Below are 15,631 nucleotides of genomic sequence, written 5' to 3'. Positions count from 1 at the left end.
GTCATCAACATTCATTCATTAACCCACAGTTTTTTTTTTTTTTCTTTTTCACAAATGTACCGTTGCTATGTTTGTCATACTGTGTTGTATAATAAATACTTTATTTTTTTAAAGAAACACAAAACAAAAAAACCCTGTCGTGGTTAGCTTTATGGAAGCTACCACACTCTCCTGAGCTCATCTGTGTTTCCCTGTTCCTACCACTAGGGGGCATTCAAAGTGTACCCACTGCCAGATGACCCCAGCATTGCTGCCCCACCCCGGCAGTTCCGAGAGCTGCCGGAAAGCGGACCTCAGGAGTGTTTGGTCAGAATTTATGTGGTTCGGGCAATTGACCTGCAGCCTAAAGACAACAACGGCAGAGTGAGAATTGAGCTGTAGTGGGAAAAAAACAATCATCGTCATGCTCTTGGTTTTTCCACTTTAATTTGGTTTATGTCTTTTCAGTGTGACCCGTACATTAAAATATCAGTGGGCAGAAACACAATGGATGACAGAGATAACTACCTGCCCAACACCCTGAATCCTGTGTTTGGAAGGTGAATCTACTGGCCTTGTTGTTCATCCTTCCCCCAGTGTCACGCTGAGCATTTTCCAACCTTCCTCTTTTTCAGGATGTTTGAGATGACGTGTTTCCTGCCTCAAGACAAGGACCTGAAAATCGCCGTGTACGACTATGATCTCCTGACTCGTGACGAAAAGGTTGGCGAGACGGTCATTGACCTCGAGAACCGCTTCCTATCTCGATACAACTCCTACTGCGGCCTTCCTCAGACCTACTGCATGTGAGCAAACTGTCGGCCCGCTTGATTTTATCATCCTCACATGCAGTGAAACATCTGAAGAGCTTTTAAGGACAGGGATGTGAAATATGATTCTGTGTCATCGAAGCTCTGGCATCAACCAGTGGCGGGATCAGCTGAAGCCATCTCAGATCCTGGAGAACCTGGCCCGACTGAAAGGCCTGTCCAAGCCCAGGACGGAGGACAACGGCACGTCACTTACGTTCAACGGAAAAGATTACACTTTGGCTCAGTTTGGTAAGAGATTAAAACGATGTAAGAAGGGGTTGCTTGTTTCAACCAATTTAAATGAAACTCTGTTTTGTCGTAAAGAAAACAACACGGAAATTCACCAGCACCTGGGCCCGCCGCGGGAACGCCTCTGTCTGCACGTCCTCAGAACTCAGGGACTCGTTCCTGAACACGTGGAGACCAGAACCCTCTACAGCTCCTTCCAGCCAAATCTGTCTCAGGTTAGACATCAGTCACCCAGCAGTCCAGTCATGCATGGCTTTTAAAGTGTTTTTTTTTTTTTTTTTTTAAAGTAAAAATCTGAAAAGTTCTTACTGCATTTATTTTCAGCCCCTTAATAAAATTCATTGTAGCCTTACAGTAGCTGCATTTCCATCGCCAATGTGCAAATGTGTCTATATTCTATATAATTAAAAAAAGAAAAAGAAAAAAAACGTCATCCTCCTGTCACTTCCTGTCATTGTCTTTGTCGTTTTGGCCAGTAGTAACATCTGATTGTTGATCATGTGACTGGTGATGTAAAAAAAAAATGTTTCTGTTGCAGTTTTGTGAATGAATTTTGATATGACTGAAAAAAAAACACCTCATCCTTATGCAAAAACCTTTTTTTGAGAAAGTATGTTGTTTCAGACATTGAGTCCAATTTGATTTTTTTTTTTAAGGTTTTATTTTCAGTTTCTATATTTGCAAAACTAGATGTGTTCCTCAAACACCTGAAGTGGTAATTGTGGTGGAAATTTTATTTTATTTATTTTGACTAACACAAATGGATGTCACATTTTTGTGTACATATTAAAAAAAATGTTTTCCTTCCACTACTTATGCACTACTTTGTGTTTGTCTATCGCATATAGTCCTAATAACTACACTAAATTTCATAGTCATGTAACAAATGTGAAGGATTATTTTGGTATGACTGCCTTGATGAAAACAAATCTGAATATATGGTCAAATTAGTGTTTATACTGATTACATTATGTGTTGGTTAAAGGGAAGGCTTCAGATGTGGGTAGATGTCTTCCCCAAAAGCATCGGGCTCCCTGGTCCGCCCTTTGACATCACACCCCGCAAACCCAAAAAGTAAGTCGGCAATGTTTCTCCCCCGTTGAACGCACAATTACACCACCAAGCTGACCTGACCTTACGACCTGTGCCGATGTTCAGGTTCTTCCTGCGAGCGGTCATCTGGAACACCACCGACGTCACTCTGGATGAAACCAGCATCACAGGAGAGAACATGAGCGACATCTACGTGAAAGGGTACAGTCAGTCCTTCAACAACAAGAAGCGACTTTACAAATGAAACCATATTGAATCAGGTTGATGGCAACAGAAAGCTTGTGGTCAAGGTGTTGCTCACACAGTGATGTTTAATCAAATATTAGTTATGTACTTTTGAGACTGAATATAGAATTCAGTCTCAATTGTGGATGAGAAAAATTTTCCTTGGTAAATTCAAACCTGTTGGCCTGGTTGTCTAGTTTTTCTCTAAGGGTTGTTTGTTGTCCAATCAAAGCATCAAAGGACATTCATGAGTGCATGAGTTCTGTCATTCTCTGTGGCAGCTGGATGCCGGGCATGGAGGAGGACAAACAGAAGACTGACGTACACTACAGGTCTCTGGATGGAGACGGAAACTTTAACTGGCGGTTTGTCTTTGGCTTTGACTACCTGCCAGCTGAACAGCTCTGCCTCGTCTCCAAGAAGGTAATTCGTGTTTAAGGTTTTCGTAAAGTGGACCAGCTTTGTTGAATGAATATAACTGTGTGTGTGTTCGTTCTGCATCAGGAACACTTTTGGAGTCTTGACAATACAGAGTTCAGGATTCCTCCCAAGCTGCTGCTTCAGATATGGGATAACGACAAGTTCTCATTGGACGATTACTTGGGTAAAAGCCCAAAACTGCACCTTGTGTCACAGTGTTTACTTTCATAACTGTGGAAACTACAAAACTTGTTGACTCTTGTTGTTTTCAGGCATGTTGGAGCTGGATTTACGCAAGCTGGTCCCCCCTGCCAAAACTCCAGAGAAATGCTCCCTGGACATGATGGATAATCTGGAAATCGGAACGCCAGACAAACTGACGGCTGCCAAGTCTCTGTTTGCTCAGCAGTCAGTCAGAGGTTGGTGGCCTTGCTCCATCGAACAGGACGGGAAGAGAGTACTGGGTGTAAGTACAGTGTTTCTTTTTTAACAAAGACCTTCCTTATTGCATTGTAAGACAAATTTCTGAATAGTTTGATTCAAGTATAAAAATAAATTCTTGGTGTAGCTCTAACCGTTCAGGTAAAAAGAGGACCAGTAAGGTTTGTAGAGCAGTTTAATGAGAATCTGTGGACAGACTAGTTCAAACTGAGTCCTTATTCACTTTTTCATCTTGGCAGGGTAAAGTGGAGATGACGCTGGAGATTGTGAGTGAAGCAGAAGCAGACGAGAGACCTGCAGGAAAAGGACGGGACGAACCCAACATGAACCCAAAGCTAGACTTTCCCAAGTAAGAAGTCGCCGTACCGAACTGTACAGAACGGGCCGGGTTTCAGTTCAACTGAACAAACGCTGCTTTATTCCCTCACCAGCCGTCCAGAAACCTCTTTCTTCTGGTTCACTAACCCCTGCAAGACCATGAAGTTCATTATATGGAGAAGGTTCAAGTGGGTGTTCATTGGACTCATTATCCTCATCATCGTCGTGCTCTTCATCGCCATCCTGCTGTACTCTTTACCAGTAAGAGCAAATTACATAACATGAAAGTATATGTCCTTTAATAACCACACTATTTGCTTTTTTTTTGGTCATTTTATACTTAATGTATATATTCATTGAGTTTTACCCAAACTAGTTCAACCAAATCTGCTTTAAATAATTTGTTAAACTATATACAGCAAGGATTTTCACAGTTATGACTGAATTTAGACATCAAATTCTAAGCACAGAATATGGAAAATAATCGACCCTAAAAAGAATTTGCAATTTGGATTTCAGTCATTTCTTTTAATAAAACAAACATAAATATTCATAACCTGCAAAAAATATGCTAAGATTTCTATTAAAATACAGCATGCTTAGTTTATTAATCGATATAAATCTGGCTGCCAATTACTTTTGACTTGGTAATTTTGACCCACATGACAAAGTTTGGACATTTGATCCAAGTTCATCATCAGCACTCCAGCAGTGTTTGCAGTGAGGTTACAGTGATATCTAATTCTACCTGAAACTTTTCTAAATATCTTTTATGAAAAATACTCCAAATAATATAGTCCAGGTACCGGAGCAGCGCTAACTCGTCTTAACTTCTCTGTTTCAGAACTACATCTCCATGAAAATTGTGAAGCCACTCCAGTGACAACGGATCATGCAGACTGAACACTCAGCCAAACTAAACAGGTTTAGCTTTTATTTTCACAGCTGACAGTGTTTTATTATTGAGGATGGGTGTTTTTGCATATTTGCACTGTTGCCATAATAATTGTGTATTTTATGTAGACGGCTTCAAGGCGACAAACATGGGACACTGTTGACATTTAACACTGCAGTGCAGCCTAAAACCTCAGGTGGTTGGACCATTTTAATGTCTGTTGTAAGGTCATGCAGTCTGAACGCAGGTTCTGGTTCTACGTTGGTATGGAGACGATTTTATCCACACAGTCACTGAGATGGTTTTGAGACTTTCAACGCAAGCCTCTCATTCATTCCTTCATTACAAGGCGTCTTCCTGATTTTTCTCATTAACATTATTGTGCCAAACCGCTCCTTCATGTCTGTCCTGTTTTTAAGTGGAATATTAAACATGTTTTACATTAAAGTGAAATATTTCCAGAGGATTTGTTTTGATGAGTCGCCAGTGGCGTTTTCTGCTGTAGTGCATCACTTTCACATGAATGGAAAACAATGTTAGAGGATTGATAAAATAAAGACTCAAAGTTTCAAATGAAATCTATATTTATTGTGCAAATATGACAGAAGAGAAAATTCCATCTGTTAAGTTTGTTCTTCAGGATTTCTTTCATTGCATTATGATGAAATATTTGAGGCTGAACACTGGAGAGGATTTCAACCACTAACAGTTATAGACATGTTGACTATGACAGTAAAATGAAGCAGCTCGTTTTACTATATTTATGATTTATATCTGCAGACAGATATGGGAAACTGATAATGAAAGGATTTCAATTGGTAACTGGTTAATAATACAGTTTCAAATTTAGAGTCCCAAAGATGTTCATTGAAATTCAACTTAATCTATAAAAACAGATCAAATACTCATTCAGGTTAGAGGTTTATCAAATGTGGCTTTTATGTACCGGATGGCTGATAGTTTTTTTACTTTTCTTTTTCATATTGTGGCTATTTCATATCTCTCTGCAAACTAGGTCTTGTTTTTTTTAATATGTTTCACATGGAGGTAAAATAAACAACAAAAGCATCTCAGACGGTGCACCGTAAAAACAGCTGGATTTAAACGGAGGCTGCATTTCTATCCTGAATCATCATCCTGTATTTCACATAGATATAGGAGCCACCTGTCAGTATTCCACATTGAAATATGTACATCATTAGAAAAGTGCTCCAGTATTTCAGCAAACAGAAAATAATTAATATGTACATACAGAAATAGACAAACTGGCATCTTTGGTAAAGATGTGTACAGAGCTCTGTATAATATAAACTCAACATATATTGCAGAATGTCACTAAAATGTTTAGAAAACAACCTAATACTGGACAAACTTTATTCAGCATGGAAGAAAGTCCACAATAAGAAATGTTTAACAAAATAACTAATACAACAAATGCAACACATTTCATTTCTCTGACTTTTCAAGAAATGTCTAATTCATGACTTTCTGGTTTTTATGGGTGTAAATGGTGACAAAAACTCCCAAACTGTCACAGAGCTGCAGCATACTGTGGCATCTTGTGGTTGCCGTAACAACCCCCAACATTACAAATATCCGCATGCTAAGCTAAACTGTAGCTTTAGCTGCATCCATGTCCTCAGATGAGCCACACATCAAACAGCCCAGGCTGTTACCACCTCAGTACGGTGAGAGACCTGTGATGCTGAGAGCAAAGCATCCAGCACCTGCCGTCATTAACGCTTAGAAATACAACTTTCACATTTTAAATAGAATTGTGGTGATCTGCACCAGAAAACTGCAAATGGGCCATTGGGGGGGAATGAGCCACTAAACAGGTTGAACCTTCTCTCTGGGTCAGGCCAAGTCTCAGACCGAAATCTGGTAGAACAGCTGTGAGAATCTAGAGAAGCCGTGTAAACACCCTGTAGGCTCTAAGCATGTGTTAACAGAACAGGTGCCAGCAGTTTTGCCAGTTATTTTGTAAACTGTTTATGTATAAATTTGCTCCTAAATAAAGCTTAAACTTTTCTAAATGTTCTACTGAGCATCCCACTGCAATAATGTGACTTTATTCTAGGGTTCTGTACACATCTTTTTCCGGGGTTTAAGGTCTTCCCTCCAGGGGGCGCTCTCTGCTGCAGGCTTTACTCTTCCTCTGAGCTGTGATGTTTGCAGCGCTGCCTCAGGAAAGCCTCCACCTCCTCTCTGCGCGCCAGGCTGTTGGCTTTGCCTTGGAAACGCCCGTTCTTCCCCGCCCCTTTTCCCTGAAGCAACTCCAAAATCCTGAAGAGAACAGAGGCATCTTCAACAGCTCTTTTTTTTTTTTTTTTTTATAATACAAAAGTATCAGACTCTCCTACCGTGGGCCTAATTCGGTGACTTGTCCACTGGGTCCAGCAAGGAGAAACAAACCGGCTCCCTTTTCCTCTCCAACAGTGAGGAAAACCAGAGTTTCCTTCAGGCAAATAAAACCATTACTCCAGGATTATCAGGCGGGGCTCAAGCAGGCAGGTGGAGGTCTTACCTCTGTGTTTATTTCATTGGCGATGATGTTCATGAACTCATTGTCACCTTCTTTTCTGTAGTTAGAGGAAAATTTCAATTATTGTCAAACATTTCTAATGCATTGCAAAGGTTTTTATTCATCCCCTCAAAGTTTGCACATTTCCTCATATTACAACTACAAACTAGGGATGCACCAATAAAAAAAAAACAAACAAAAAAAAAACCGATAAATTGGGCCAATAACATTGCTAGTATGAGCTGATAACCAATATTTACTGAGATATTTCTATGCCATTTTAACATTGAAATATTAATATATTAATCCACTGTCAAGGTTTCTGAGTAAGCCTGTTGATCGCATGATAAACTGAAATAAGTGCAATAATGTGATGCCCTTTAATATTTTTGTAAAGCTGCCATTTTGAAAAGTGCTGCAAAAATTTGATGCAAAGTAATTTGTCAATTTTGTTTAGGGATGACATAATCCATTTTATTTATTGTTTTGGTATATTTAAATGTGGGGTTCCAGTGTTAAAGGTACTTTTGAAATTAGTTTGTTGACCTTTGAGAGGCTGTACTTGCATTATACCATTACCACTAGATTAATTGAAAATGGTCGCAAAACACCAATGTTATCATTTATCGCAATTTATCATCCAGAAAAACTTATGACATCTGAGCTGGAGCTACACACAGGGACAAGCCCCGCCCCCTCCTGAAATAAACATAGGTTGTTATCAACACAGTTCCGGCCGATACCGTTGTGAATGCTGATATATCGTGCATCCCAACAACAAACCTCAACTTTTCTTTTTTTCAGTTCTCTTTATTCTTTTCAACTTTACACAGTAATGTAATATTAAGTGACTCACATAAAATCCCCCCATAAATCCTTATTTTCTGATTGTAATGAATAGTTTTCTATGTTGACCGTCTCTTACTTGTGAAAGCTGAAGAAGTTTCCTCTGTGAGGGTTGTTCTTAAAGTCCCGAGCAATAAGGACGGCCATGTCCCGCAGCAGACTCAGGTTGCTCTGGAAACAGATTGTGATGGGTTGGATAAAACTTCAGCGCTGCAGCTTCAGACAGAAGCTGAAATCCTTCTACCTTCTGGAGCAACTTGACAGACTTCTGGATCTTCTCCACGGCCTCGACGTGCTCGTCTGGACCGGTCCTGTGGAGTAATGACCAAGACGATGCTTTTATCTCTGAGCTTTGCATGTGGGGATTCTTCAGACATGTCAATTTGAACCTACTTCAGGAGAGAGACCAGCGATCGCTCTGTGCTGTAGCTCTTCTCCGCATACTTCAGGACTCTGTTCCCTGTAAGGAAGATCAGGTTGGTTTTGTTTTTCTTTCCCTTCTCTGTTCCCAGCAGCTTTATGACCTGAGATGAAAAATCGAGAGAGAAGTTGTTTTTATCATAACCACCTCAGCTGATGTCTGTTTCTGAGTGATGGAGTCACCTGTAAGTGGCTGAGGTTGGTCACATGGGTTCCACAGCACATGTTGGCATCAATGCCCTCCATGTCAATGATTCGAATAGGCCCTGCATGGTCGTCTGGCAGCCCCCGACTTCTCACCTGCCTCACACAAAGTGATCACGTTTCAGTCAGTGAGTCACAGAGCTCAGTGTCTGCTGCTGTGTTTCCATTACTAGTGTGCACAAATCTGTCTATATTCAGCTAATGTACAAAAATCTATTTCACACTTGCAGTGTTTTTATTAAATGAGAAATGAAATTAAAATCACATGAATAAGCTCGTTCATGCGATAAATCATTATGTCCGTCACTGCTGTGGTTTTTAAACTGTAACATACATTCATATTTCAGACATAAGATTAGATGTTGGTGTCTTATTCAGGCATTGGAGTGACAAGCCCCGCCTACTTGGGAGCGGTTATCTATGCGGTGTTTTGGAGAAATTAGTCAAAGATTTTACAGAAGATTTTGGATTCATCACGTTCAAATAACGCACAACTTTTGATGAACTGTGATGCTGTGAGAGCTCTGGTGGAGCCAGCTGAACATTGAAAAAACAAAAACTATCATCCTACAACGACTTCCTGTCGTCTTCGTTTTCGCCAGCAGTAACATCCTGCTGTTGATCATATGACTTGTGCGATGTGATAAAAGTGTTTCTATTGCAGTTTGTAAAATCCACCCATTTCAATACATCTGAGAAACCACTTAAGCCTTGCGCAAAAACTTATCAAAAATGTGTGCTGGCGTGTTTCCATTGAGCACATTTATTTTTGTAATTATAATTTGTGCAATTTTATGGTAAATGGAAACACAGCTACTGAGTACAACCTGTGTGTGTGTGTGTGTGTGTGTGTGTGTGTGTGTGTGTGTGTGTGTGTGTGTGTGTGTGTGTGTGTGTGTGTGTACGCACTTTCTCCACAGCAGGGTCACTTAAATCAAGGAGTTGAACACTGACGGGAATCCCAGATCGAATCTTCTCATTCACGGCTTCTTCCAGTTCCTGAAGCTGCGCGGCTTTAACAGATGGAGTGTCCAGTTCGATTGTGCTTCTGTGACGTCCCAAGTCCCTGAAGAGAAGGAGCGGGAAATGACAACAGACCAGGGAGATGCTCAGGTCTCTATAAAAGGTGAAACTGATCCGATGACGTACCAGGAAGTGGTCTTGTATCCAAACATTGCATCTGCCAGAGCTGTGATTAAATGCTGGCCTAAAGAAGAAGAAAACTAAATATTAGAACATTTTATTTTTTCATGTTACAATCTCAGCTCACTGTATTTCTTCAGGGACAAATAAATATGAAAATCTGACATTCAATCACGCCCAGCTTCCTCATCTATTCTTTCCACCAGCCCAGTGACAACACTACATTCACATGATGAATCTAACTCATGCCTCTTACACATGGGCTCTGGGTTATCTCTAAATCTGTTCCTCTTTTTTCTTTTGCAAAATGGCTCTCTCCGTCAGGACTGGACTTCCTCCCTGACTTGTCTGCTGTGCTGCTCGGTCTCCATGATGCTGTATTGTTCTCTAACAAACCTCTGAGGCCAGTAACAGAACAGCTGAATTTATGCTGAGAATAATTTGGACACAAATGGACTTTGTTCTCCAATTAAAGGACTTCTGAACTCATCCAGTAGCCCTGGATGTTATTCAGAGGTATCAGAATAAAATCAGTTAAATCCAAATTTGCACCAATCTTTTCAGATTTTCATTTGTAGTGAAATTGAAAAACCACGTGTCATTTCCCTTCCATTTCACATCTCACAATTTTGGTGTTGACCTATTACATAGCACCCTAATAACATACCTGGATGTTTGTGATTGTGACAAAAGGAGAAAAATGCGTACATTCTTGGAAAGCATTTCTATCTCAGGGCAGTTAAAGCACTGCTGTTTGACCCTCCTCTTCCTCACCTGAGTGTTGCTGCATATGATCAAATCTCCTCTCCCAGTCTACCGTCACGCGCACCTCCTGACCCACCTCCACAGGTGAGGTCACAAAGTGGACTGCATCCGGTCCCTGCCTGGTCACCCTTAAAACTGGAACCTCTCCAATCAGACCATGGTCATCTGGCTGTGAGAGCATTAAGAAAACAGCGTCACACACACTTTCAGTGGTGGAACAAGCTTAATGATGAATACGCTTACTTGGCCTCCTCCCTCAGGGAATAAAATTGTATCTTGGAGCAGGACATTAAAACCTTTAAGGGTTTCTTTACTTCCATTCACTTCTTGTTTTAGTTCCGCAGGACAGCAGGACACCACAGAGGTGACAAACTGAAAGCGAATGTATGAATGGAAATGGGTCAGCCAGCAATGCTTTTCTATTTTGTATGGCAATGTTGCAATTGATTTAAGAGCAACACCGTAAGTAAATGCTATGCACAATGAATATAAACACACAATTCAAAGCTCAAAATAGACAAAAACTTTAATTCTTGAAAATAAAAGTGAAGTTAGCTTTAGCTACTGTAGTTTAGCAGCCATGCTAGGAGCTCCAGCAGGATTTAAAGGTTATGTTTCCGGGATGCTTAGTTTAGTTTCCGCTTTAGAGACTCGTACCTCTTTCATATAACAGTCTCTCTGACACTGGAAAGCCATTCCGGGCTGTTTAAGAGGTGAAACCTAAAATCGGTGCAGATTCGTTCGAACTTATCCAACTCAAAGATGTCAGTGAAGCACGGGTAGCAATGTAGTCCAAACTTAATGGCTTTCGAGTTTTCCTCTTTCGTTTGACATCTCTTAAAGGAGCCACACATATCATTGGCTGGCACCCAGTTGAACTCTTCCTGTATCTATTTGCTTAGGACGAAACAATACATCAGTGTCTATCTGTTCAGTTACATTCAAAAATACTTTTTTTTTCCTAGAGGTAAATTGAATGTTGTAAATCGTACTACATAATTTAATGTTCTTTATCCACGATGTTCTACATTTTATCTCTGTACCATCATCTCCAGATGTTTCACAGTAGTTCCCAGAACAGAACCAACCTTCTTTATCAGCTTTTTGAGCTGTAAGTTCCTGGCGCTGTTGCTGCTGCCCCAACAGAATGCTAGAAAAGATGGCAACAACAGATTTATGGAAGATATGCAGCATTTTGTTAAAAGGTTGCTGTTGAGAATGAGAACTTTGACCTCAATCACTTTAACTGGTTAGAAGAAGAAAAAAAACACTGAAGGATTCCTCAAAAGGTTAACTCTGCTCTGTCTCTCTGGTGTCACGTTCAGTCTGTTGTCCAGGTGAACACCAAGGTGTTTATACTTCCCAACAACAACCACTAATAATCGAGTAATGATAATAGTATTTGCTCTAACTCTGTTTCTATTGAATAGGTGATAGGAGTCTGACTTGTATTGGACATCAGTCCAGAGTGAAAAGGAATAGTGAGTACAGTGTGTGGTGCTCCTGCAATGCTGACCTGCTGGTGATGAGTCAGTTTTTCAATCTCAGATTTTGGTCTCATTGTCATCAAAAACATATATTAAGAGCTACCAAACCAAATGCAATATAGCATAACGCAATATCAGTATGTCAAGATTCATGAATAAATATAGTGTTACCATCTTTTTTTTTTTTTTTTTGTTTTTTTGTTTTTTTGTTTTTTTTTGCATGTCTTCTGATTGGAAATTGTTTCTATTTAATATTAAATCTGACTTCTGACTATAAATGTTTTTTTTTTCTTCAGGTATCCTATATAAAGCAAAAAATATTCCGCTTGAATGCCTTTAATGCTGAATACCTTCAATGCTGCCACCTGCTGGAGTTAACAAAAATGCCAGGCTTTTCCATCTGTCTCCATCACCTTTTTCAACGTATCAACTTCATTTGTTGACTGTTCATTTTTAAAATAAACCAAAAATCCAGACAGAACATTGACATCATACACCATAATACACAAATAATCACGCACAAAATAGATTTATATATAAAAAGCATGTAACACAATTTCATCTCAACAATTCTCACAAGCATCAGCACGGCATTTAAAATCCGTATAGGAAAATCTGTCTCCAAAAACCATCCTGAAGAGCCACCTGTGTCAGTCAGACTGCAAGAGAAGAAAATATATACATGTACATATTCATTTGATTTATAATTTTTCTATATTACTAATGAAAGCTCCCAGATTCCTCTACTTACATCACTGAGGTCCCCCATGTCCGGTATGGTTCCTTTGTTTTCACTGGTCATTTCTTGAATCATCTGACCAAGAAAAAAAAAAAAAAAAAAAACATATCCAGGAGTTTAATCATGCATATGTTGCGTAATTGTAACATACCCTTGAATCTCTTCACATTTCATCATGCACTGTAAAAAAAAAGGTCTCTAATTTACGGTAAAATACTGTAAATGTTACCGTATAAATACAATCAAATTCTGGCAACTACAGTTGCCTATCTTTTACTGTAAGTTAGAGATTTTTTTTTTTTTACATATACAAACTTTACCGTTTCATCAGGATTTTATGTGACAGAGCAACACAATGTAGTGTCTAACTGTGAAATGGAAGGAAGATACAATTTCCAAAAGTTCTTTTGCAAATATTTTGTACATAAATAGGCTGAATATACACCACAACTTCCAGATTTTATGTCGGAATCCTAATGAAATACAATAAAGTTTGTGGCTGCAGTATGATGAAAATGTGAGCATTGGTCAGATAAACTGGAAATCTGACCAAGCAGAACATTGATCGCAGATGAAGAAAAGAATCGTAACGGGGGAGCTTCAGAGATCCACAACTCAGAGGAATCAGTTGACAGGATGTTTAATTATGTATTCATGGCAGCGTTTTGAGGAGAACATTATTTTAAAAATTTATTGAAAAGTCTGTGCGCATCCCTCTCTGATGGTGTGCCCTCTGAGCACACCATCATTATTTAATAAAACTTGGGGGTAGCTTCATGCTGTGGTTATGTTTTTCCTCTGCAGGGACAAAGAAGTTGATCAGAGTGGAGGGAAGACGGAGCTAAGGATATGACGAAAATCTGTTTGTACTGTATGTTCACCTTCCATCAGGAAAAACAACCAGACATGCAGCTAGAGCTAGATGAAAGGTTTAAACAGGGTTCACATGCTAACATGGCTTATTCCAAGTTCAGACTTAAATCCATTAGAGAAGATTTGAAATTTCATGTTCAGATGTCAGATTTTCCAGATGGACTAAGCTTGAACTAACAGCGAAGAAGTTGCAGTTCTAATTGCAGTAAAATATGGTTCAGAAAAATAATAAGGCTGAATCCAAATACACACTACATGCCAAATTTTGTGATGTAAAAATAAATAAGTAATTGAAAATGATGTCATTTCCTGCCATTTTAGAAACCTGCACTACTCTTTGCTGGTCTATTGTAGGTTTCAGGAACATTTATAGTCCACAGGGTAAGTTTGGAGCTTTTTCTTAATAAACAAAATGATCTGTAGTCATATGTGAGGCTTTTTCAATTGTATGGACACCTGATATATAAATAGCTTTTGTTTTACAGTTAAATTAATAAAATAAAAATGTAAATCTAACATCTAAGAACAAAGAATAACTTCAAACTTTAATAAGAGGACAATAAAACAAACAAAAAGAAGCAAAAAACAATGAATTCCTGGTATCACTATTCCTTTGTGGAAATTTTGAGCAAAGTAAGAAAAAACAATACCCAAAATATTTATTCTCATATAATTTTTTTTTTGCCTTTATATTTTTGAATATTTCTCAGATCTTTAACATATATGGCTAAAGTTATGAAAAGCCACACATGGCTCAAGAGCTGCAGGATTCAGAGGCCTGGACAGCTGCATGAAAACCTAATGAAATTCAACAGGATTTTGTGTTGCAACTCAAAATAGCTTAAGCAGTGCAGAGTGTGGGTCCCACTCACATCCATGTATTGGTCGTACTCTGCCTTTCCCTCATCTTCCTCATGCTCCCAGTCTCTCCAGTTATCAAAGTCTACGGAAATCCAGCTGGGCTGCAGGAGGAGCAACAACGTATTGTTAAACACTCAACTCAACAATACAAAAATGTCACATCAATTAAATTTGTGCAAGATGAGAGCTTTTTACTGCTGCTACCTTTGCAGGGTCCTTCTGGAGTCGAGGCCATGCAACGTCTGGTTTCATCTTTCTGAGCAAGAAGTTGATGGTGCGTTCATGCACTCTCTCTCTGGAGTCCTTGAAAGTGTTGAAAGAATTTCCAGGTCTACATTTCATGTTGTATTTAACATGTAAGTTAATAAACACAAGAAGTTTCAAAAGGTGAATGCTTACATAGATTTGAACTTTGTCATAAAAGTGTAGTTCATTGTAGAAGACGTCATCTGTGTCATTTTTGCAGCTGTTTAACAGGTAGAAGTTTAGTCAGATGAAAACCGTGTGCAGTTATCAGCAGAGTAAATTATACAAACCCACCACAAAATCATTTTGTCTGGCTGGATGTCCACTTGGACATCTGTCGGCTTTTGAACAACAAAGTTGATGGTGACGTATTTCTTCCTGTCGAACCACAGTGCATGTGCCGGCTGACTGTTGAGACACAGAGTCAGTGGTGATTTGTTTTATCGGTGTGAAGATTCAAACCTGAAAGCTCAAAACAAAGGTTCACACATGAGCAGCTTCTTCCTACTGTGCAGTAACCAACACCTACCTTACTTCTGGTCTCACAATCTTTGGTTTGTTCATTCTGATTCCTGGAAAAATTAAAAGAGCAGCTTCTTTTATTTCTTTAAATCACAGAAAAGTAAAAGGCGCGTGTCACGCCATGCGCTCTAATACAACGACCAGGCCCAAGAAGCTATAGATAGAGCAATATCAGCTGCTGGGAGTGAGACCTCCCACAGCCCCCTCTCTGCCCTTTATAGGCTGCCTGTGGAACACTCCAGAAGGCAAAAGCAGTTTCTGGGTTCTACAACACTTCGCTCAAGCCCCCTCAAATCCCCCACCACCCACTGAAACACCCAACTGGGCAGAGGGGTTGGGAGATTTAGGCCAAAAATAACAGAAACAGTTAAACTGTTACATTTTTCCTTACTTTTGTTGCTAAAATGATTATTCAGAACATCTAAAGTGATTTTTGTTAAGATATTGTACACTTGATAGTTTTAAGACATATATTCGTACTAGTAAAAAACGACAAAAGAAACTATCTTGCCATCTTAATTTGGATAAAAATCCAGATTATTTGATTCTGGAGGATGAAGAAAGTGGTTTTTCAGAGAATAATCAAGACCAAAAAGCGGTCTACTAAAG

General features: G+C 39.3%; 3 protein-coding genes across 5 annotated transcripts in view; 1 reads left to right on the top strand and 2 right to left on the bottom strand.

Annotated features, from left to right (window-relative positions):
• The window catches only part of LOC106932911 (myoferlin-like), a 37,183-nt gene extending 32,213 nt beyond the window's left edge, over window positions 1–4,970 (top strand). For both annotated transcript variants that reach the window (XM_088000985.1, XM_088000984.1), the window contains 13 exons: window positions 208–363; window positions 448–539; window positions 615–785; window positions 892–1,040; window positions 1,116–1,255; window positions 2,026–2,114; window positions 2,199–2,294; window positions 2,600–2,741; window positions 2,823–2,922; window positions 3,011–3,204; window positions 3,419–3,528; window positions 3,611–3,758; window positions 4,342–4,970. In XM_088000985.1, coding sequence (XP_087857111.1) covers window positions 208–363; window positions 448–539; window positions 615–785; window positions 892–1,040; window positions 1,116–1,255; window positions 2,026–2,114; window positions 2,199–2,294; window positions 2,600–2,741; window positions 2,823–2,922; window positions 3,011–3,204; window positions 3,419–3,528; window positions 3,611–3,758; window positions 4,342–4,380 — 1,626 coding nt within the window. In that variant the 3' untranslated portion in view covers window positions 4,381–4,970. The remainder of the gene's footprint in view (window positions 1–207; window positions 364–447; window positions 540–614; window positions 786–891; window positions 1,041–1,115; window positions 1,256–2,025; window positions 2,115–2,198; window positions 2,295–2,599; window positions 2,742–2,822; window positions 2,923–3,010; window positions 3,205–3,418; window positions 3,529–3,610; window positions 3,759–4,341) is intronic.
• On the bottom strand, window positions 4,959–11,086 carry aarsd1 (alanyl-tRNA synthetase domain containing 1). Of its 2 annotated transcripts, none has more exons than XM_015011867.2 (12): window positions 10,952–11,086; window positions 10,538–10,666; window positions 10,304–10,463; window positions 9,536–9,593; window positions 9,296–9,452; window positions 8,366–8,482; window positions 8,156–8,286; window positions 8,007–8,073; window positions 7,842–7,933; window positions 6,920–6,974; window positions 6,756–6,850; window positions 4,959–6,678 (listed from the first exon to the last, which is right to left on the bottom strand). In XM_015011867.2, exons 1-12 carry the CDS (start codon window positions 10,988–10,990, stop codon window positions 6,540–6,542), a joined length of 1,239 nt encoding a protein of 412 aa, XP_014867353.2. In that variant the 5' UTR covers window positions 10,991–11,086; the 3' UTR covers window positions 4,959–6,539. The 2 variants fall into 2 exon arrangements, with proteins under 2 accessions (XP_014867353.2, XP_087857108.1); XM_088000982.1 differs by having other exon boundaries at window positions 9,341–9,452.
• Window positions 11,087–12,294: 1,208 nt separating this feature from the next.
• ptges3l (prostaglandin E synthase 3 like) lies at window positions 12,295–15,182 on the bottom strand. The gene is made up of 7 exons (XM_015011868.2): window positions 15,030–15,182; window positions 14,795–14,908; window positions 14,654–14,720; window positions 14,459–14,557; window positions 14,266–14,355; window positions 12,533–12,595; window positions 12,295–12,440 (listed from the first exon to the last, which is right to left on the bottom strand). The coding sequence occupies exons 1-7, from the start codon at window positions 15,062–15,064 to the stop codon at window positions 12,432–12,434; spliced, it is 477 nt and encodes a 158-aa protein (XP_014867354.2). The 5' UTR covers window positions 15,065–15,182; the 3' UTR covers window positions 12,295–12,431.
• Between the last annotated feature and the right edge of the window lie 449 nt (window positions 15,183–15,631).

The sequence above is a fragment of the Poecilia mexicana genome, unplaced genomic scaffold (assembly GCF_051168715.1).
Source record: "Poecilia mexicana isolate PSO_F unplaced genomic scaffold, ASM5116871v1 scaffold_19, whole genome shotgun sequence".
Taxonomy (NCBI): Eukaryota; Metazoa; Chordata; class Actinopteri; order Cyprinodontiformes; family Poeciliidae; genus Poecilia; species Poecilia mexicana.
The sequence above is the reverse complement of the archived record's forward strand: the minus strand, read 5'-3'. Positions and strand labels throughout refer to the sequence as shown.